This window comes from Ceratotherium simum, chromosome 14 (assembly GCF_057802395.1).
Source record: "Ceratotherium simum simum isolate JZ-2026a chromosome 14, ASM5780239v1, whole genome shotgun sequence".
In the NCBI taxonomy this organism is placed as follows: domain Eukaryota; kingdom Metazoa; phylum Chordata; class Mammalia; order Perissodactyla; family Rhinocerotidae; genus Ceratotherium; species Ceratotherium simum.
The window spans coordinates 63,904,110-63,927,352 of NC_141913.1; the positions used below are offsets into that span (position 1 = coordinate 63,904,110).

Here is a 23,243-nt window from a genome sequence, read left to right on the forward strand (position 1 = left end):
CCCTCCAGGGTGACCTGCCTGCACCCCCCATAACTAGACTGGTTAAAAATTGGTCAGTGAGAAAAATGAATTTTTAAGAATCAAACATACATACTTAAGACCTTTTATTTTAACTTAATTCATAGAAATGTACATTCCTTCATGTAGATGTAGAGCCCTGGCCCTTTTTTTTAGTATGTTTTGAAGATCCACATCGTTTTTCTCTTAAAAAGACATTTCATGGTGCATTGTTTATAATTTCCACTTTGGATTTCCTTAAGGTAGAGAGAAAGAGACATTTACAAATCTATCTGAGTGAGAATCTTTACGGATTTTTTAAAATTTCTTCCAGTTTTTATGTCTCAACCATATCTCATTTAAAATTGTGTTTTGTTTTGTTTTGCTGAGAAAGATTGGCCCTGAGCTAACATCTGTGCTAGTCCCTCTATTTTGTATGTGGGTTACCGCCACAGCATGGCTGACGGGTGGTGTATGTCCGTGCCCGGGATCCAAACCTGAGAAACCGGACTGCCGAAGCGGAGTATGCCAAACTCAATCACTGCGCCACGGGGCCGGCTCCAAAGAATGGTTTTTTTAAAACGGTTTATCGCTATCCAATCTTTCAGTAACATACCATTTCACTTAAATGGAAAGCAGATCTCTTGATTTTAATTACTAATCACATTTCATCAAATTATGGTGGCACAGACAGTCCTGAGCACAAACACAGCTGCCTCGTGGTCACCGGAAGGAGGAGGTCAGCGTGTTCTCAGAGAGCAGTTGACCAGCGGCAGGTGTTTCGCATGCTGTGGGCATAAGTCACCAGGTTTGATGGGACCAGATGCGTCACTTAACCCAGCAAAATAGTTGAGTGCAGGTTAGGTGAAAGAGGTTTCTCTCTTACAGTGTGAGTCAGGCTGCGGCCAAGCCTATTCAGGGGCCTCCGTCGCTCTGACCGTAAATCCAAGCTCTGCACCATGGGTTGGCCCAGCTGCCTCTGATCCTACCTCCCACCACTCTCCCCATCTGCACTTCCCCTCCAGCCACACTGCCTTTCTGGTCCTCAGAAAGGTCACGTGATCTAGCTCAGAAGCTGCATCTTCTGACCGTCCTCCCAGAACCAGTTAATGTCCTTCAGGGCAGTCCTCATCATGGAAAACATCTTGCTTGTTCTTGTTGTAAAACAGGATGAATGTTAAGACCCCCTTCAAATATTTATTCCTAGTAAGACACCGCCTGATCTTGAACATGTGTACTCTGCCCTTTGGGCCCCAGGGCACCTGGTGCCTGAACGGGGCACTTGCAACAGTCCACCCTCTCTGTCCGTCTGATACTACAAACCACGCTCCAGGACAGGGTATGATAACCCATTGTACCGTCACCCACAAACATGTTCTTGGGTGTAAAGAGGTTTGTTGACTTAAATTCAACAAATTCATTTATTTTAAAGTCTAAAATCCAGTATTATTTGTGTATTTCATATAAAGTTAAAGATAATGCATATAAGTAAGTAAATTTATATGGAAAACATGTGTGTGAAAGTATTGCCTGGATCTGGATCACACTGATGACTGTGATGGGTTGTATTTACAGTTTGCGTGTGAACTTGGACATGGGCAAAGCAGCGTACGGGTGGATGATTATGAAAGATGAGAACATCCCTGGCACCGTTGTCCGGACCAGCACCATCCCAGAGGAGCTGGGGCGCTTGGTGTATCTGTTAACTGACAAAACAGGTACTGCTCTTGTCTGTGTTTTTCCTCTGAATGCACGAAATAACATCCGGTCAGAAATGAGCCTGGTGTGTGTGGATCCACGTGTTATGGTGTATATATGCGTGTAACAGAGTGTTGAATTCATAGTTAGAATTTCCAGACTCTGGAAAATTGCCACACATCTTCTAATACACACAGTATCATCAAAATTAGCAAAATGTTAAATTCTTAGTGACTTAAATGACCTATTTCCATATTTTGAATTTTCTACAACCTTACAGTTGTTTTTTTGTTTTATTTAACTGCCTTTATTATCCCTGTGGCTTCTTAAAAGCAAAAATTCCTTGTTTATTTATTATAGAATGATACTTGTGAGCTGTTAGAAGAAAATAACAATAAGATATGTGAATTTGGTATTTTAACAATAACATTCTCCTAAAGAGCCTTACTACGAACTATTTATCCTACCCTAAGGTTCCATGCCCAAAATTCTATTTATCTTTATTTCATTTCTTTCTTTTTTTCAAGTCAAAGAATTCTTGTCAATCCATAACATGCTAAAAAAGACAAATTGAATCCAGTACTATAATAAAAGCCATATCTAAAGGTTAAAATCTCTGCCTGATTTATTGATTCATGATTTAAATTCCTAGTAATTCTTAGTGAACGAGAAATAGGAGAATATATGTACAACATGATGAAGAAAATCTGTCTCAAATAAAATTCAGGATTATTTTTAACAAAGTATTAGAAAAATCTTCACTATAGTCAGGGAGAAGAAAGAGAAATCTGTTAACAGCACTGGTATTTAACATTTATTACTCTAGCCATTGCAGTGAAACAAGAAATAGAAATAGAATACATAACCAAAAGAAGAAACATATTTGCAGATATAACGATCAGCTAAGGAAACCAACTTCTAGCCTAAGAAGGCAGTGAAGGGGTGGGTGACAGTAAATGCACAGTAGCTCCCATCTGTGCACAGCAGACGGAGGACCAAGACCTTACCCCCAACAGCGTAAGTGCACATAAAACATGTGGGCACAAACCTGAGGAACGGAAGGGCATATGTGAAGAAAATGACCAGACATTACAGAGAAATGTAAATAAGACTGAAATAAATGCAGAAAAACACTGTGGTCCCGAATGTGAAAATTCAGTATTCCGTAATGTCAGCCTTCATAATGAGTTTGTAAGTTTACTGCAGTTCAGCCAAAATGCAGTTGTTGGGTTGTGTTTGGTTTTCGTTAGGGCTTGTCTTTGTGGGATGCTGAGGAATTGACCAGTAAGGTAATCCTAATAAATCAGAATAACTCAGAACTAGCTTGAAGGGCTTGGGATCAAGAAGGTAGACTGGGAAAATGCCTTCAGATTTTCCCTTCCCAACCTCATTGAGCCCACAGGCAAGAATTTAAAGAAAAAAGTCTGTAACAATACTAGAAAACGAGGAGAAGGGCCATTACAGGATCCAGAAATTGAGTTGTTTCTGGAAAACAGCTGGAATTAGGCTGTTGGAGAAGCTGGAGCAAAGCAAACCCAGGTTCAGAATGGCTCCTAAAGAAACCCTACAGAAATGTAAGAAAATTTCTCCAGAACAGAGTCCTGGAGAAATAGGAGTTTATGGCCAACAGGTGTATGGGCTGAGGCATGTGGAGTCATCAGGCTGCCCGTCACCAACAGAAGAAATCCACCCCAGGTTACTACACTGATCAACCTGGTCTTTATTGATAAATATAATCGGAGATCAAGAATCACAACGTGAAATCAAACTACCAATGCAAACAAGCAGCTTGTTCCCGAAGAAAACAAATTCAATGATGGTTTACAAGGAAACTCAAAAGAAGCATCAGGAAAATGTTTAGAATTATAAGAGAGCTTAGTTTCATGTATAAACTCAATATCAAAATTAAACTGCATTTCTATATACCGGCACCAATTGGGACACTTAATTATAAAAATAACAATTAGAATAGCAACAAAAAGTATGAAGTAATTAAAAATAAATTCAAACAAAAAATGTGTATGGATGTTATATGGATATAAGTTTTTTAATTTGGAAGACCTTACAGATGACCTAATTAAATAGATAGACACACTGTTTTCATGGATAGGATATCTCAATACAATAAAGATATCATTTGTCTCCACATTAAAAAACCTGATGTGGGGCCGGCCCAGTGGCCTGGTGGTTAAGTTTGCACGCTCCACTTCAGCAACTCAGGGTTTGTAGGTTCAGATCCTGGGTGCGGACCTATGCACCACTTATCAAGCCATGCTGTGGCCGCGTCCCATATACAGTAGAAGAAGATGGGCACAGATGTTATCCCAGGGCCAATATTCCTCAGCAAAAAGAGGAGGATTGGCATCAGATGTTAGCTCAGGGCTAATCTTCCTCACAAAAAAAAAAAAGTCTGATGGGTTTGCAAGTATAGGATGAATCAGGAAATTTTATTCACTTTGGTAGGAAGGGTACTTGGCACACCGCTTTGTAACACAAACTTTGGTGTTATCAATCAAAGCAGCAATTTCACTCCTGCTTCTATTCCCTAAGGAAATGTGTGCGCATCTATACCAGGAGACATACAAACATGTTCATAGCATTGGTTTGGATGACAAAAACAAACTGTCTGGATACAACACAAAAAAAGTTATTATCGGGGCCGGCCCCGTGGCTTAGCCGTAAAGTGCGTGCACTCCGCTACTGGTGGCCCTGGTTGGGATCCCGGGTGCGCACCGACGCACCGCTTCTCTGGCCATGCTGAGGCCACGTCCCACATACAGCAACTAGAAGGATGTGCACCTATGACATACAACTATCTACTGGGGCTTTGGGGGAAAATAAGAAGGGAAGAGGATTGGCAATAGATGTTAGCTCAGAGCTAGTCTTCCTCAGCAAAAAGAGGAGGATTAGCATGGATATTAGCTCAGGGCTGATCTTCCTTACAAAATAAAAAAAAAAGTTATTATCAGTACAACAGATAAATAAATTATGTAATGTGCTTACAGTTGAATACTAAATAGCAGTGATGATGAAATACAGATATTTATATCAACATGGGTGGATGTCACAGTAAAATATTGATCAAGAAAGGTCTGGGGGGCCTTCTTCTGTGGGGCAGGGGGATGCGAGGCGCCCAGCACTGTGCTGTCTCTCAGGCCAGGCTCCCACACCAGCACCTTCTGGTGCCACCCTTCAGAGCCCCCCTGTGGTCGCCTCCTGCACCGTTTTCAGGGTTTGCGGTGGTGCTCCTCAGAGAGCAGCAGGGTAGTCTAGGCCGCCTTGTCCGGACCAGAAGTCCTTTTGTGCCCATTTTAAATCTGCCTATAGTACTTCTAAGCATGATATTGACCTATTATTTCATCTTAATTCAAAAGGCATATGCCTGAGAGCATCCAGTAAAACTTGAGGAATAACTGGTTCTTTCTTTTCTCTCTGTGTCTGGCTGGTTGATATCAGTAGCTAAAGGTTTTGTCATGTTATTTCTACTTAAAATGCTTTTTATTTTGCATTTTAAGCAATAATGGGATTATTATTCTGTAGCCCCTCCATTTTTCTTTGTTGAATTTGAGTTACATTCAGGATAAGGATAAGTGTGTTTTACCCAGAGTCATAAAGGTAAAACCTTATTTTTTCACACCTTTCGCTCTGCTGCTTTTAAAAGGCAAAAACAATGCTTCTTAAGGTTTAGCTTAATAAATAATCTTAGTTCCTGAGATTTAAAAAGAATCATAGAGTGGCCGGCCCTGTGGTGTAGTGGTTAAGTTCACATGCTCTGCTTCGGCAGCCTGGCATTCGTGGGTTCGGATCCCGGGCAGGGACCTACACACTGCTCATCAAGCCATGCTGTGGCAGGCATCCCACATATAAAGTAGAGGAAGATGAGCACAGATGTTAGCTCGGGGCTAATCTTCCTCACCAAATAAAAAAGAATCATAGAAAAATTATATAAACTATATTAGTGATGGGCCGGCCCCATGGCTTAGCGGTTAAGTGCGCGTGCTCCGCTGCTCGGAGCTGGCGGCCCGGGTTCGGATCCTGGGCACACACCGATGCACCACTTGTCCGGCCATGCTGAGGCCGCATCCCACATACAGCAACTAGAAGGATGTGCAACTATAACATACAACTATGTACTGGGGCTTTGGGGAGAAAAAAAAAAAAGGAGGAGGATTGGCAATAGATGTTAGCTCAGGGCCGGTCTTCCTCAGCAAAAACAGGAGGATTAGCATGGATGTTAACTCAGGGCTGATCTTCCTCACCAAAAAAAAAAAAAAAGAAACACGAGGCACAGTCAAATTCCAAAATTGCTCATCTGCCCTCTTGGCCGTTAGTGTCCTGGTGAAACCGGCGCATATCTGGTATTTACTGATATGCATTTTTATTCCAGGAACTTAAGTAACCGGGCTCTATTATTTGCTCCTTACTTTGGTCATATAAATAATTCAGCTCTTCTGTTCTCCTCTTCAGGAGTAAATCAGCAGGTGGTCATGTTTTAGCAGTCGCCATGGTGGCCTGCATCATTGCAGAGGGTCTGACAGTAGGTGGCTGTTGGGTAGAGGGTGTAAAGAATTTTGAATTCTCAGTATCAGAGGTAGAGGCGTAAGGCAGTTTGCAAACATCTTCTCAGTGGCCCAAGTTTCAGCTGGAGTGATTAAGAATGAGCTGTGGTCTAAGGAGCCTTACGTTGCTAACATAAGTGTAAGGGGGTCTTTCCTATGATTGTAAATTGGGTTTGTGCTTCATCAGTCAGCTTTTTGACAAGAAGTGTCCATCACAGTGCCTCTCTCGTTTGCTGCAGCAGAATAGAAAATGAAGTATCCCAATAATTCCATTATAGTTTCCTTCTTGTGGACGAGAAAGCCATGTGGGATAATTAGGTTTGATTGGAGTGCACGTTTCCGGTAAGATCTGAAATTAATGATGTTGCTATAGTGACACATCTGCGGCCACCAGTGCGTGAAACATAAAGTAATTCATTCGACAGGAGTAGACATCTGTTAACTGCCAGGATGCAGAGCATATTGACACTGACCAGAAATGCTAGATGTTCTGTGATGAATGAGCAAATGATGCTGAAACCGGAGGACAGATCATCTGTACTTGATCTGCTGGGAGAACTTGAATCTTTTTACTGGTTGCATTTGACAGTGCCATTGTGTAAAGAACAATGCTGCGGAGAACTCATAAATTTTAAAGCTTAACTCAGGCTGCAGCCTATTAAAGCAATATATTAATTCTTTTGTTAGAGAGTTTTCATCTTCATGTAGAACAAAGCCATTACTAAAAACACCTTCTAAAACAACAGGTTTTTTAGAACTCACTTTGTAATTATAGCATCCATTACCCAAAATGCCACATTGTTTAGACTTGAATCACATGTGAGTTTCATAGATGGCGTTGTCTGTGAGGAGGAAATGCTGTCTGCATAGTTTGCAAGGGCAGCAGAGCATGGTATGTATGCTATTAGTGCATATGTACAAAGCTTGTACCTCTCTCAAGTAAGACTTAGAAATGTTTGTTAATGTCCTTGAACCGGAGGACACCTGCAGTCTGTCCTGCCTCATGATGATAACCGGGGTCTTCAGTTGTAACAAGCGTGAGCAGTCTTCCTGGTGCAGTTATTTACCAATGTGTGTACTTGGTGTGAGTGCTGTAAGTAACATTTTGGGGGCGTTTGGACCAACTCAACACATGCAGTAGTTGAGCAGATGCATACAGTGCTGAGAATCATAACCTTTTGAGAAAGCCTGCTTTGCAGCAAATATAATATGTGACTCCACAGTAAATAATGTCAAGTATTTAAAAAAATAATGTGTACTCTCAGTTTGGTAAATTAGTGTTGTCACTTTAGAAGTTTTGTTTGCACTCCTTGGTTGTAAAGTCTAAGTGACTTTGTGTTTTCGTGTAGCCATTGATCCCGTGTGATTACTGCTTTGCTTAACTAGAACCTTCACAGGCAGTTGTACGGGGTCTAGGTAAGCTGCCTGTCCCTGTGAGCCGTAGGCGGGGTTACTTTTGTTTCTCTGCTATAATCACTCCCTTGCTCTTCTGCTGCGGTGTGTTAGAGCTTCCATATGAGGCCAAACCACAAGCCAGCAATATTTGATCAGAAAGCTCTGCATCTGCTTCTCTGATGATGTCTCCTCTGCGTGGTTGTGAATCACATCTGTTGCCGCCCTGAGAATGATGCCTGCGGGAATTTTTCCTTAGAAATTAATTTCCTCTTTCCCTGCTTCGCTCTTTGTAGTCGAAAAAGTCTGCTTCATTAAAGAACTACAGCTTTTTTTTTTTCAAGAATCGCAAAGAAACTTTTTGTCAAAAGACATTTACTGTCCACGGCACTACCATAATGACCAGGTCACTGTGAAGCTCTCTGACATGGTGGCTCTTTCAACGTCTGTCTGCCTAAGTTAGTCCCTCTCCTTTGCGAAGTTTCAGATTTGGGACATAATAACTTTTGTTGTATTAAGATGACAAGAATTGTAGAAACTGTCAACTGGTTGAAATCTTGAAAATCACCTAAGATTTGAAAAATAATTTTGCATTATTGACTCTTTTAATAACTGATTTAATCTTACTACTTATCTGCTGTTCAAGGGGATATACAAAGTCTGAAACCAGCACTGACTTTCCTGCTCAGCATTTTACAGAGTCAGCTATGAAATAAAAACATCATTGAAATTTTAAAAAATATTTTCAGGATTCATCTTACTATGTTGAGAAATTGTATATGCCACTCACTTAAAGGAGTGTCTGCATAAATATTCCAGTTTCTTTAACTCAACGAGATGTGAATACCTTTATTCAGATGGAAAAATAACAGAGCCAAATATTTCATTGTTTATTTGATAAGCAGTGTTAGTCATTTGTTTGATTATATTAGTTTTAAACTGCTTAAAACATGATTTATTAGCAACTTAGAAATTTTAGGGGCCAGCCCCATGGCTTAGCGGTTAAGTGCGCGCGCTCTGCTACTGGCAGCCTGGGTTCGGATCCTAGGTGCGCACTGACGCACCGCTTCTCTGGCCATGCTGAGGCCGCATCCCACATACAGCAACTAGAAGGATGTGCAACTATGACATACAACTATCTACTGGGGCTCTGGGGAAAAAAAAAAGGAGGAGGATTGGCAATAGATGTTAGCTCAGAGCCAGTCTTCCTCAGCAAAAAGAGGAGGATTAGCATGGATGTTAGCTCAGGGCTGATCTTCCTCAAAAAAAAAAAAAGAAAGAAAGAAATTTTAGAAGATTCAGCATTTATTACACAGTGTTTGATTCGAATGACAAACTGTCAGGATGTGTCACTCTCTTAGCATTTGGCTAATAACTGCTGTTCATCCTTCACGACACTTTCTGTTAGAATGTTTCCATCACTCCACGAAGCCACCTTGTATACACCAGCTGTCATCCCTATTCTTCCCCTGCCCCCACCCAGCCCTAGGTAACCCCCAATCTACTTCTTGCCTCGATGGCTTTGCCTATTCTGGACTTTCTACATAAATGGAACCAATACATTATGTGGCCTTTTGTGACTGGCTTCTTTCACTCAGTGTAACATTTTCAAGGTTCATCTACATTGTAGCAAGTGTCAGTGCCTCATTCCTTTTTATTGCCAGATAATATTCCATTGTATGGATACAACACATTTTACTTACCTTTTTAGTAGTTGATGGACATTAGAGTTGTTTCTACTTTTTTCTATTATGAGCAATGCTGCTATGAACATTCAAACTTCTAGCCAAGACAGTTGGGCAAGAAAAAGAAAAAGGCATCCATATTGTAAAGGAGAGTAAAGCTATCTATTTGTGTGTGATGTGGTCTTTATATAGAAAATCCTAAGGAAGCTTCTAAAAATCTATTAGAACCAATAAATGAGTTTAGTAAGGTTTAAGACACAAGCTCAATATACAAAAATGAATCATATTTCTATACACTAGCAATGACCTATCTAAAAACAGAATTAAGAAAACAGTTCCATTTACAGTGGCATCAAAAGGTAAAATCAATACTTCATAGTGTTAAGATGGCAATGGTATTACCCAAATTGATCTACAGATTCTGTACAGTCCCTATCAAAATCCCACTGCCTTCTTTGCAGAAATTGACAAGTTGATCCTAAATTCGTATGGAAATAAAAAAAAAAAAAAAACAAGCTAAAACAGTCTTGGAAAAAACACAAAATTGGAGGACTCAGCAGTTTCTCATTTTAAAACTTACTATAAAGCTACAGTGGTCAAGACTGTGTGGTGCTGGTGTAAGGATAGACACAGAGATCAAAGGAATAGAATCGAGAGTGCAGAAGTAGGTCCTAACACTTACCGTCAATTGGTTTTCAATAAGAGAGCCAAGACATTAAATGGGAAAGAATCTTTGTAACAAATGGTGCTGGGAAAACTGCATTTCCACACGTGAAAGAATGAAGTTGGACCCCTACCTCACACCATATACAAAAATTAGCTCAAAATGGATCACAGACCTAAATGTAAGCACCAAAATGATCATTTTTTTAAATTGCTTCATTTTCAGAAGCTATTCTAAATTTGTTTTCTATTTCATTCTCTCCGGCTCAGTTAAGCAACTGAATAAAGGACTTCGATATCTACCTAAATACAGAGCTTTATAAACATAACCCAAAAGGAAAAAGAATTAGTTTAAACCTTGGCTTCAGTTATCTTTTAAATTATTTTAAACTATATTCAGTATTTTAGCATCTGCTTTTATGTATCTGTGGTACTATCTGGCCTCCCATATTTTCAAAGAATCTTTGTGCCTATGTAGAATTACTTTAGAGATTTCTCTAAATGGTAGTAAGAAGCAAAGTATAGTAGCACAGTTGAAGTTGGGAATCTCAGAACTTGAAATACTGTCATTAGGCTGATCAAGGACAACTAGCTAAAGCTATGGATTAAACTAGTCTTCACTCTGCACCCCAGATTTACTGTCTAGAAATAGTCTGTGGACGCAGTGATCGTTAGTGATGTGCCTTTGGTTTTGGAAAATACCTGTTGTCTATATGGATTTATTGCATTTGGGAATGCCAGATTTTTTATCTTCAGTAATCTCTGGGAAAAGATGCTCCAAAGTAAATGATCTGTCATGTGACTCAAATAGATGCCACTTTCAACCCAGGATAGACTTCTGCAGGAACTGATGGCCAGCATCTGTTGACATCATGGGATGAGGTGGCCAGACGTCACGCCTCCTGGTAGAAGACCTCTACCCATGCGAAGTGGTCTGTAGAATGCGCATCTCTCCAGCCTTTCTGACCAGTGCAGTTCACAGCAAATCCAGAGCCTAGAGGCACGTGTGCAATGACACCGCGGGGACACAACACAGCAGCTGAGTGCAGACTGCACGTGACTAAGACCGTCGGTCGGTTTCTTTAATAAGTTCAATTACAAAGGAAAGAGAGAGCGGGGAGAAGGCTGTAGAGTCAGAGAGGCTCAGGAGACCTTACCTGGATCCACATTCAAACAGCAGTAGAACAACAACACGATACAGACAAGACAGCTGGAAATCTCCACCCTGCCTTGCTGTTTGATATTGGGAGTCACCGTTATTTTTTGGTGTGACGACATCGGGTTCTGTTTACTAAGAGCCCTTTCCTTTATTACTGACACAGACATGCTCTTGGATGAGTGGCATGTCTCAGGTTGGTTTCAGCCTCATTACGGGGAGAGTGGGTGGGGTTCACATGAAGAGGTGAGGCCCTAAGGCGATCCTTGCTGAAGTGAGGCCACCCCATGCTTTTCACGACACTCTTCTCTCCACTTTTATGTACGTTTCATATTACCTCTAGAAAAGTGCAGAGGGGGTAGAAAAGAAAATAAATCCCTGAATTTCAGTTCCTGGTATTTTGTGTTTCTCACATTTATAGTTGAATTTCTTGCACATTTTGTTTTATCCAAGCTGTAGATATGCATGCATGCACACACAGTGAGTGATGCCCATGCGCCATTGGGGGTGTCCAGGGTGCATTTCCACGTGTTAAATGCTATTATTACTGGGAAAGTGGGACATCTGATAATAAGACATTCAAAATCAACATTTTTCTTTTCAAATCAACTCTCTTCCTAAAGCAGCATAAAGACATTGGCTACTGAAGTAGAATTGGCACATAATTATGTTTATAACTATCTGGCTTCTTTCATTTTCAATTCCTCCAAGAAAGCTGTGTGAATTTTAAAATCCATTAAGTTTCTAGAAGTTTTCTGAAGTTTTTCTTATTCCTCTTTGGCCCATTGAAGTTTAGGTAAGGGGATATTATGTTTGAGGGCAGAGTGGAAGTGGATGTTTAAAGAATAGTTTTCGTGTGAGGCAGTTTCCACGTAAGCCAAGCCTCCCTCTCTGCCCCATTTCCTTTTTAGATGTGTTAGTAGCACCAGTGCAGCTTCACTCCGAATGCAGTGATATTGCCCTGGGTTTCTGATGGCAGATGTGTTACTATCACACACATGTTGTACAATGTCAGAGTCCTGGTTTGATGTTACACTGTCATTATGTAAGACACAACCAGTGGGGGAGCTGGGGAGGGCACAGGCAGCCCCTCTGTGTATCTCTGCAGCTCTCTGTAACTCTATAATTATTTCAAAATAAAAACTAATACAAACAAACAGAACACTTTGTCTCAGATTGGCAAATAGGAAAGAGGTCTTGGATAAGAGTATTCGCTTGCGGGAAGAAGAGTCACATTGTTTTCGGTGTAATATTTTTTCTTTTAACTAGAATGTGTCTTATCTAAGAGCACATTTATCTTACTTTTTGCCGTCGTTTCATTGATATCTCTAATTTTTTTTTTTCTTTTTTTGCTTGAGCAAGATTCACCCTAAGCTAACATCTGTGCCAGTCTTCCTCTATTTTATGTATGGGTCACTACTGCAGCACGGCCACCACCGAGTGGTGTAGGACCGTGCCCGGGAACTGAACCCAGGCCGCCGAAGCAGAGCATGCCAAACTTAACTGCTAGGCTATGGGGCCAGCCCTTGAATGCTCTAGCTAGATGGTCTACGGTAATGCGGTCGTGCACCTCCACTTGATGGCAGAGACAATGTGTCCTGGAAGACTGGGCCCCTGGCCATGCTCAGAAGGCTCAAGTCCAGGTGGCCACCTCCCACCCTGACTCTGAGGCTGCGGAGAGTTTGTAGCAGAAACAGGAGCTTGCGTTGGTGTGTTCTCAAGAGTTGCTTCTGCTAGCACGTCTGCTCAGCGTGGGCAGCATCATTTACCCCAACAACTTTCTTGCTTCCTCCACCAGGTTCTAGGTTGTAAGATATAAGGTTAGTTCTATGCACCCTTGTCATATAAATTTTCTTCCCAAAGGTTGTAGTTGTGGTATGATGAATACCATACTGTTCATGTTTATTTTAATGTGAATAGCTTAAATGTTATGATTATTTTTCTTGACTATTTTAAAACCTGTTGAAATGTATCAAACATGATCCAAAAGATCTTTCTAGAAATAATTAATCCCTTTCTAGAAGTGACTGATCTCTTTTCCTAAGTATAATTTGATCTCTTTTTTTCCTAATATGCATTGTAAACTTAACTGAGTCTATTCTTTGAATCAAGCGTTCAGCTTCCTCAACAGATATTAGCACAGCACATAAACTTGGTTATTAATCAATTAGCAAGTATCGAATTGAGGCAGCTTGTCATGGTGGAAGATACACAGAAATTGTAATCAAAGGATCTGAGCTCTTGTCTCACTAATGTACTAACAGACTGACATGAGGATTCACTGAGTTTGAGGATTCACTGTCTCCACACCTTACTGACTTACGTGTAAAACAGGGATGAGCGCTTACCCTGCCCTTCTGTAGCAGGTCTTTGTGAGGGCTTTCCCCAGGCTGTGTAGCAGCACTACATACAAACTCAGAACTGTTTGGAAGTTGAAATGCAGTGCTTGAAGCTTGAAGGGATAAAAGGAATAGCAAAGTATGCCCCGTGACATGGTTGGGGGTGTAATACGTATGATGAACGTAGGATAGTGGAGCATCATTACCAAAATACAGCTCACAGGTGCAGTGTGTTCTTCCTGGGGCTAAAAACACAACATGGACAACAGCATCTGTCACAGGCCAGCCCGGCCAACCCTCTCTCCTAAGCCCCGGCTCCATGCATAACCATCCGTCTTCTCTCTCTGTCCACCCATAGAACTTCAGATTCATCATTTCCTGAACCAGACTCATCATCTTCTGTCCACTTTCTTCTCCTCTATTTCCCAATGAGTGGCAGCCTCCCTGAGCAGAGGCAGTAAGCCTCCACATGATCTGAGCAGGTTCACAGCTTCTGTGTCCGGTTCTGATGTCCGGTTCTGATGTCCAGGTCGTTCAACTTCTGAATATTTCGTGAATTTGTCTCTTCCCTTCTGTTGACCCCCATGGCCACATCATCCTCACTTAGAGCTTTATACTGGCTCCTTCCTCGATTTTGACCTCCGCCACCCGTCTCCAGCATGGTGATCAGGCACTCTCACCCACACGGCAGTCCCCAGAATAAAATCAGAACCCAGATGTGTGGCACAAGAGGCCCTTGGTGATGGGACACACGTCATTTCTCCAGCTTCCCCCGCTGTTCCCTCTGCAGCCCTTCCCTTGCGTCATCACCTGTCATCACGGGGTTTTTCCAGGGCCCCTCACCCACGCAGCCTCAGGGACTGTGCACTTAGGTTTCTGCTGCATTATTACCTCTCAGAAGTAGAATTGTTTCGTGCATTTCTCTCTTCCCATTATGCCCTAAGATTCTTGGGAAAAGGAACCTTCACTCTTCTGTATGTTTCGGGCACTTTCTACATTGCCTCACTTCTTCTTTGCTGTATCCATGCAAGACAGGCGGTAGTTGCTCTGTTTGCAGATAGACACAGTGAGGCTGGAGAGTTAGACCCGCTCTGTGAGGTTCCCTAGCCTGCAGGTGACAGACAGGGTTTGGACTCAGGTCCATCGACCTCCAAAACCCAATGTGTAGTGATGCCTTTTAAGGAGATTTTTTTGCCAAAGAAAGAAATGAATTCCAGGCTTCTTAGAAATTTATGGAAATGTGAGAGTTGAGGGCGTGTTTGGAGAGTGAATGGTGGCCACATCCTGAGGCCGTGTGGCAGGCAGGAGCATTGCGGTCTGACACAAGAAGGCCGGTTGTGAAGGTCCTACTTTCCCTTCTCAGGAGCTGATCTTTTGTGCTGTAGACAGTGGGGAGTCCCTGGTGGTTTTGAAGTGAGGGAGTAGAATGAAGGGATCTGTACTCTAGGAAGATGGTGCTGGACAGAGGACTGGAAACCATGCGGAGGCTTCCACATCAGGCTAAGAGAAGAAGAGGGCAGAACCGCGGCATTCCAGAGTGGATGGAGAGGGGAAGGGCTCCCGCCGTGCTTCTGAGGTAGAGTGGAAAGGGTTGAGGGTTGATGGACAGACAGCGCAGGAAGGGCAAGGTGGTGCTCAGGGACCCACGGGACCATGCCCCCGCCTGGATGCCCACGTGTCCTCCCCCAGCCCCTCGGGCAGGCGTTTCACAGTGGGGAGGCCAGTGTGGGAGGTCGTGCTGTGTCAGGCGGGGTCCCTGCAGCAGTGAGTGTGAGCCTGCGCTGGCCCCTCTCGGGCACATCGGGTGGACGCTGCCGGTTGGACGTGCAGGCTCTTCAGGGCTAGGGAAGGCTGAGCTACGAGTGCCGTCGGGCAGGAGCGCCTCCGTGGGGCAGGTGCAGGTGGAGCTGGTGCTGGAAGATCAGTCGTGGCGACCCTTCAGCACTGTGAAGGACCACGTCTCAGCACTTAGCGAACTCTGCGCCCAGGCCTGTCCCTGCAGCATGAAGTGCACAGCGGGTGAAGGAGTGAAGTGTAACCTCTATTCAGGGGCTTTGGTTGCTTGCATAAGGCGGTTTAAAAACCTAAAGAAATAATAGTTCATTTTTGGTAGGAGCGGTGCAGGTGTCTGTTGTCATGTTCTTTAACTTTGCTGTATGTATAAAATTGATAGGAATAGGAAGTTAGATTAAAAGAAACGTTATTAATCATAGTCCTGTTTATTAACTGCTTAGCATTTGTGCCTAATGACCATGCCCCACCGTAAATTATAATGCTTTGCATTCAGTGTATATCAGAGAAAAAAAAGTCTAAAGGAAATACTTTAATTATGTCAATTAATCTGACAAGTAAAATATTTTGAATTTAAGTAATACATTTGTTAAATAATTTTTCAGAGAACTGCTCATTTGGGCCCACCTAAGAGAGGTGAACTTTGTACTTATGCTAAGAGGAATTAATGTAAAATTTTATTATCTTTTTACTGTAGATAATAATACAACTCTCGTTTTCATCTCAAATCTTTGATATAAGGCATTTATAGAACTTCCTTATTTCATTTGAATTGTTGCTAACTACATTATTTAATATGACCTAGTATTTTAAATTAATTCTACTTTGTTTAATGAGGATGACATAACCAAAAAAAAACCCTTTTAAACTGCACTTCTCATATAATTTTGATTATTATGTTTTATTCTTGCCTACTTTCATGAAATTTAGGAGCCATTTATTCAGGGTATTAGAGGGGCTATGTAGAATTTTGTAAAAGGCAAAATTTATAAAACTGGCAAGCATCCCTGATAGTAGCTGCTCTTTGAAACTTGTGAAACTCTAATATATGCATTCTTTTAAGTGTTTATCAAAACAATCTCTAAAATAGTAACTGTAAAATATAGATTTTCCTTTTAATTTAAAACAGCCTTGGGGCTGGGCCTGTGGCTTAGCGGTTAAGTGCACGCACTCCGCTACTGGGAGCCTGGGTTCGGATCCCGGGCGCGCACCAACGCACCGCTAGTCCAGCCATGCTGAGGCAGTGTCCCACATACAGCAGCTAGAAGGATGTGCAACTATGACATACAACTATCTACTGGGGCTTTGGGGAGAAAAAGGGAAAAAAAAAGGAGGAGGATTGGCATGGATGTTAGCTCAGGGCTGATCTTCCTCACACACACACAAAAAACAGCCTCTATGTCCAGGTGGGAGTTATGAGTTAGATGAGCTGTTTTGCTTTGAACACTAATCTGACTGGTATGTGTAGAGTCACTACAAAATGCTTGTATCATGTTTTCAGTAGCACATGTGTCAAAGAAAATAAGTTAGTTCGTATTTTATGGGTGTTTGTAGCCATGTGAAAAGTCCAACTTTTATTGTAATTGAGGATTGGCTATATGAGTGTTCACATTCACATTTATAAGTACATCAGTGTCAGTGGATAATCCTCTGTATGCTTTGAAATAAGTCCAGAAAACCCCAGGGGAGACAGCGTTATAGCACATAATGTACTTACTCACAGGGTGTTTAAACTTCCCAGTGTGGCTTTACTTCTATAAAACCAGATAGGCAAAAATTATATGCATATATTATATGTATATTTTTGTATTATGATGTATATGTAAAGTGTTTAGGGTCATCTTTCAGGGTCCTAAGCAGTATAATGTTGTGCGCTTGTGTGCCACTTTTAATGAAAATTCATCGAGTTTTTGAAATGCATGACGTTTTCTCCGACTGCCTCTCTCTTCATGATGTTACTTCACTGCATTTGGTTGCGTATCTTTTTGATAGGAAGCCGAAACCATGAAATCTCATACAGTTGATCTGTGTGTGCTCCTCTCTTAAACATTCCTCATGTTCCAGCTCTCATTAGTGTCTGGCCCAAATTAACTGGCATTCCAGGGAGTGACCGTCTGACCTCTTGGATGGCTCTCCCTTGTCCACTGAGGGTAGCTCACTGGTTAGAACCTCAGCTAAAGAGATAATGCCTGCCCTTTCCCTCACCTTCCTTCTGGTGTTCCAAGTGATGCAAAAGGATGCTAAGGGTTAAACGCATCTGTTTCTGTTCAGTGAAAAATACTTAAATTTTTCAGAAAAGTTTCTTTGAAACTGATAGACATACCAGCCTGGGGCTAGTTGTTGCCTCCCTCAGGCAGTGTTCTGTAGTGTGATTACAAAGATGGTGACTCAGTTTTCCGGTTTCATGGCTGTCTGTTTCAGAAGAGGCAAAAATACATTTGTACCAAATAACAGAGCTGAACTGGAAGGCAGGGACTAGGCTTTCTTCATCTAACCAGAACTCTTCACATTATTAAAAGTTATGAAAAAGGGAACTTGACATGCTAGGAAGAAATGTTGTCCTCACTAGTAAAATGAAAATAGTAGCAAATAACATTTTAAGATACTTTGTATTACAGAGTAGAACATTCTCTCTGCAGAGATGTGGTCAGCCATAGGAGGAGCATCTAGTCCATGGACATGAAGTGTGTGCGATGTCAAATCTTGATCTTGCTGATGAGCTCCTTGTGTTCATTTATTTTTTGTTGTTGCTACGTCCATCATAGGGACCCTCACCCAGAACGAGATGGTATTCAAGCGGCTGCATCTGGGCACTGTCTCTTATGGAACAGACACGATGGATGAGATCCAGAGCCACATCATGAATTCTTACTCCCAGGTAAGCTGCATCACTTTCGCATGCCATCTTCCTGCAGCAGTATCCCGTACTGTTGAGTTAAACTGAGGCTTAATTATATGCTGACCTGTAAATTAGCAAACTTCTTTGATTATCTTAACACATTGTATTATTTTATTTATCAGTTCTAATTTATAAATCAAGAAACAGTTTTGGGACTGATTTTAAATAAGCATTTCTATATTGTATAATCATAGAGAGCATAATGACCTTAAATCATTTATTCATATTAAATTTTCTTCGTGAATTATTTGTGAAAATTACTCAGTAAACATAGTATTTTTAAGAATATTATTAAATAGAATGCTGCATCAAATATGTTTCTTAACAATCTGTTTTTCTTCATAATTAATAAGACTTTCTCCTATTTTTTGAAGGTAACTTCTTTTTTTTCACCTTTTCAATAAGCAAAAGTAGACACCATTGTATCATAAGCCCTCATCTACCTGTCATTCAGCTTCGACAGTTATCAGTGCATGGCTGGTTTTGTTTCATCTCTAGCCATTCTCCTCCAACCGTATTATTTTGAAGTGAAGCTCAAATACCACGTTATTTCATCTGTAAATATTTAGTCTGTATCTCTAATAGATAAGGACTCTTAAATCTTGTCTTTTTGATTGGAGCCTTACAGGAGCTATCTGAGGTTGCAAGAACAGGAATTATTTGCTTTCACGTGAGGAAACAGCCTAGCGGTTACAGCGTTTGCCAGACGTTTTAAGCAGTGAGCTCTCCTCGAGTGAGTCTGTGGCCTGGAATCCTTTTGACGTTCCAGGCTCCTGACGCTAGACATCTCAGGGCCACTGTGTGTGCACAGATCGTGGTGAGATCGGCAGAGGGTTGGAGACAGGCCGTTTTCCAGGGTTTATTTTAGGCTCTGCAGTTTCCATAGCCCTGTTCCCAGGTAGTGTTTGTGTCATTCATTTGGGTTTCTTTTTACCTGTCAAGTAACTTGAAATCACTGATTCAGTGTAATCAAACCTAGCAATCCAGGGGGCTCTATTTAAGGTGCTCACATGCAAGACTGCAATCTGTGTCAAGAATCATCACTTCCTTAGGTTTTCCTCTGCCTCTGTTGATTTCTTATAGAATTTAGTCACCCACTAATAATGAACCCAGGTATATTAGGTTCAAAGGTGCACATCGCTTACCAGGGAAGGGGTGGCCCCCAGGCACTGCACGTCCCTGCTACCCACTAGGCTCCTGTGGCGTCCTTCCAGGTGGCGTCACCTGCAGGGGCTGGTTGGGTTGACAGTCATTCTTTCCAACTGGATCTTACACAGACTGGACTGCATTACACTTGCCCTTTGTAGTGCTTCCACTTGGACAGAGTTCAAGGTGTTTTTCTGCCTTGTCTTGAGTTTTGTGAAAACCTACTCTTTCTTCTGTAACATGTACCAGTCTGGCACATGCTTTTCTTTACTTTTGAGATTCTGTCAAATGAAAAAAGTCTTATATGTATATATATTTACGTTCTGTAATGTTAGTACACACACACAAGCACACATATGTGCACACTTAACACCAAGCACTTTATTAATTTGGATGTCATTCCTTTCACTGCAGAGTATTTTGTAACCTAGAATATTTATGAATAGAAGAAAAATCTAAAAAGGAGAAGGAATAAGACTTCCCTTTTCCTGGTAATCTATGTCTAGATTGAAAGAGTACCAGGTAACACCTGTTTTTTAAAAAATTAATTTATATTATCCATGAATATGATTTTAATAGCTCCAAATAAGTTATTTTATTAGAAAAAAATTAAAAGCAGAGAAGATGATTGGGCCGGCCCCGTGGCTTAGTGGTTAAGTGAGCGCGCTCCGCTGCTGGCGACCTGGGTTCGGATCCCGGGCGCGCACCGACGCGCTGCTTCTCCGGCCATGCTGAGGCTGCGTCCCACATACAGCAACTAGAAGGATGTGCAGCTATGACACACAACTATCTGCTGGGGCTTTGGGGGGAAAAAATAAATAAATAAAATCTTTAAAAAAAAAAAAAAAAAAAAAGCAGAGAAGATGAGTCATATAAAACCAGCAAATATTTAATACTTATTTCCATCTAAGAGGACTTTTAAAAATCTTTTTACTAGAAGATGTCGGTTAGTTAGCTGGTTAGACAGTACTTTTTATGTGAAATGACTTTATTCCTTATGTTCTGTTTTATTATGAAGTTGATAGTAGTCTACTAGGTCCACTGTAATGTAGCGCAAATCTTTGATAACCTTATTATATTTCCCCACTGGAAGCATTTGGTGATAGAGGGCATAATCTTTAATGGAATTTCTGTGAAATTAAATTATACAGCCACCAGTAAACGTGACGTGACTCAGAGGAGGAGATCACCCAAGCTCTCTGCTGCTGTGAGAGCAGCAGCGCGAGCAGAACGAAGATGTGGTCTGAAGCCGCTGAGAGGCAGTGCCAGCTGAGCAGAGCCGTGAGCCTTCATTAGGCAGCAGTGTAATTTGATGGGCACGGTGTTCATGGTTCAGTGGCTCTGTACCCCCGTCCAATCTAAGGAGGATTGTCACGAGTTCCTCTGAAGTTAACTGAAGAAACGGTTGACAGTCCTGCTAGGGTCGGGGGGAGTGTGCTCCCACACCTTTCCCCAGGCAGGAGGGGAGCAATAGAAAGTCATCCGCTTCACTGGTGGAGATGGGTTCCCCAAACACAGCTGAGTGCAGCGAGAGCCAGGCAGACCCAGCAGTGCGGAGCGAGTGGTTGCTTCAGGAGAACGTGATGTAGCCTGTGATGTGGGGATCATTTTTCCTCAGAGTGCAGTGGTGATTGTATTTGATGATGATTGTCTACAGAGCTGGACACTCTAGCTGTAGACTGTGGCAAGGTGGATTAATTTATGGTATTAGGGGAATATTCGCAAACACTTTTTCCTGCTTTTAGCTTTACGCTGTCTTACAGCATTTTTTAAAGAAAAATGAAAGCAGTTGTGAGCATACTGTTCTATTTTGTTTTTTAACTTACTCTGTTTCTAGAAGTAATGAATAAACAGGAATTGTTAAGGACTTGGCAAATTAATGCAAGTGAATCTAGTAAAAGGAAATGGTCAGATCTTAAGTGTTTTTGGTACACTTGACCACCGGGACGCATCAAAGCAGTTCGCAGTACTAGGACAAAAAATAACTGATCACACCAATAGATGTTACGTAGGAGGTAATCAGAATCACATCAGAGAATCAAATCAAGCTACTTTTTCTCATCCCTAGCTAATTAGCTTATAAAAATAATATATGTAAATAATTTCAATATAAGCTATGCTTTCTCTTTAGTTTTGTGATATTCCATGTTTTACAGATGTATTCTCAAGCTAGTGGAAACAATACTAGTTCAACTCCACCAAGAAAAGGCCAGTCTTCAGCTCCCAAGGTTCGAAAAAGTGTTAGCAGTCGAGTCCACGAAGCAGTGAAGGCCATTGCCCTGTGCCACAACGTGACCCCTGTGTATGAGTCTCGGGCTGGCATGACCGGGGAGACCGAGTACGCCGAGGTGGACCAAGATTTCAGTGACGAGAACCGCACCTACCAGGCCTCCAGCCCCGATGAGGTCAGTTGGGGCCTCTTAAAGAATCTCATTTCACAGTGTTATTCTTCAAAGTACAACACTGTGTCATCTGTGTTTCATTTGGACTCAAAAGGCATGAGAATTAGTTCTTTTTGCAGGGAGCAGAGGGGAGCTTTATTATGTTTTCAATGCTTGCTTTAGCTATAGGCCAGCAACCGCCCAGCTCTTTCCAGTGTGTAACCCCAGCGTGACTGCGGCCTTCCAGATAAGTGCATTTGGTCTCAGTTTGTCCTCACATCTTGGAACATCTGAGAGTTCCTTACAGAAAAAGCTTGAGAAAAATCAGTTTCACTGACTTCATAAACTGATTTGTGACCAAGTCAGATTTTAATAAAGCTGTTGAAGGTTGGGACTGTTATTATAGGCTACATCATCTGATTTTTTCTTATCTCCATCAGGTTTACATATTAAATTTCTAGTTATTTTCGCCAGAATTTAGATACACTGTATTTATGTCAAAAGAGAATTGGGATGTAAATAATTTTAAAAATCTGCAGAAGACAGAAATGGTATAATCTTATATGTGGTAAATTTGTCATTTCTGGCTTTACATCATTTTTTGATATTTAGATTGATAAAATCTATTATTAAATTAATTCGTTCAGTTCCTGAATAATCTTAGTATATTTCATATACAGGTTTTTTATACACTCTTTCCACCCGAGGTTCTTTATATAATTCTGTAAAGTAGTCAAACCAACCGTGGAAACAGTATAAGTAAAGAAGCTTCTTCAAATACTTTGTAAAACTGGATCATATAAGTAAATAACCCCCCAGAAAAGTGCCTTCAATCAAAGTTTAAAAAAAAGTCAGACTTAATGTTTTTTTTCATTGTATTTTGATTTTTTTTTTCATTGATGTCTTAATAGTTTATAACATTTTGAAATTTTGGTTGTACATTATTGTTTATCAGTGACCATATAAATGCCTCCCTTCACCCCTTGTCCTAATATTTTAAAGAGAGGAGCCTGGTGATTCTCGTTAACAAGTTTATTTCCAAAGAGAAAACTCCTTTCACCAAAATCGCATTGCAGTCAAGAAACTAGGTGCCGCTTCAGCCCCTGGGAGGCGTGATCTGAGAGACAGTGACATGTATTGGCGAGAGTGGAGGGACTGCACCCCTTTGCGCTGCCGTTAAGAATCACAGTGTGAAACTGTCAGGGAGGAAGTAGCGCGGCCATAGCGGTGCTCCTGGAACATGAGCAAGTGCACCCCTAATTTGCTGCTTAAAACTAATGAAGAAGTCAAAAGCTAAAGCTATGATTTTAAAATGTCAGAAAGGACATCCTGTGAGTAATAACTAGAACTGATTTCTTCTTCTTCTTTTTTTTTTTGTGAGGAAGATCAACCCTGAGCTAACATCCATGCTAATTCTCCTCTTTTTTTTGCTGAGGAAGACCGGCTCTGAACTAACATCTATTGCCAATCCTCCTCCCTTCCTCCCTCCCCCCAAAGCCCCAGTAGATAGTTGTATGTCATAGTTGCACATCCTTCT

General features: G+C 41.4%; 1 protein-coding gene across 11 annotated transcripts in view; it reads left to right on the top strand.

Annotated features, from left to right (window-relative positions):
* ATP9B (ATPase phospholipid transporting 9B) overlaps window positions 1-23,243 on the top strand; it is a 280,439-nt gene that overhangs the window by 194,694 nt on the left and 62,502 nt on the right. For all 11 annotated transcript variants that reach the window (XR_015554337.1, XR_015554338.1, XM_087439362.1 and 8 more), the window contains 3 exons: window positions 1,573-1,715; window positions 18,046-18,158; window positions 21,482-21,730. Coding sequence is in view for 9 of the 11 variants with exons in the window: in XM_087439362.1 (XP_087295488.1) it covers window positions 1,573-1,715; window positions 18,046-18,158; window positions 21,482-21,730 (505 nt within the window). In the remaining 2 variants the exon portion in view is untranslated. The remainder of the gene's footprint in view (window positions 1-1,572; window positions 1,716-18,045; window positions 18,159-21,481; window positions 21,731-23,243) is intronic.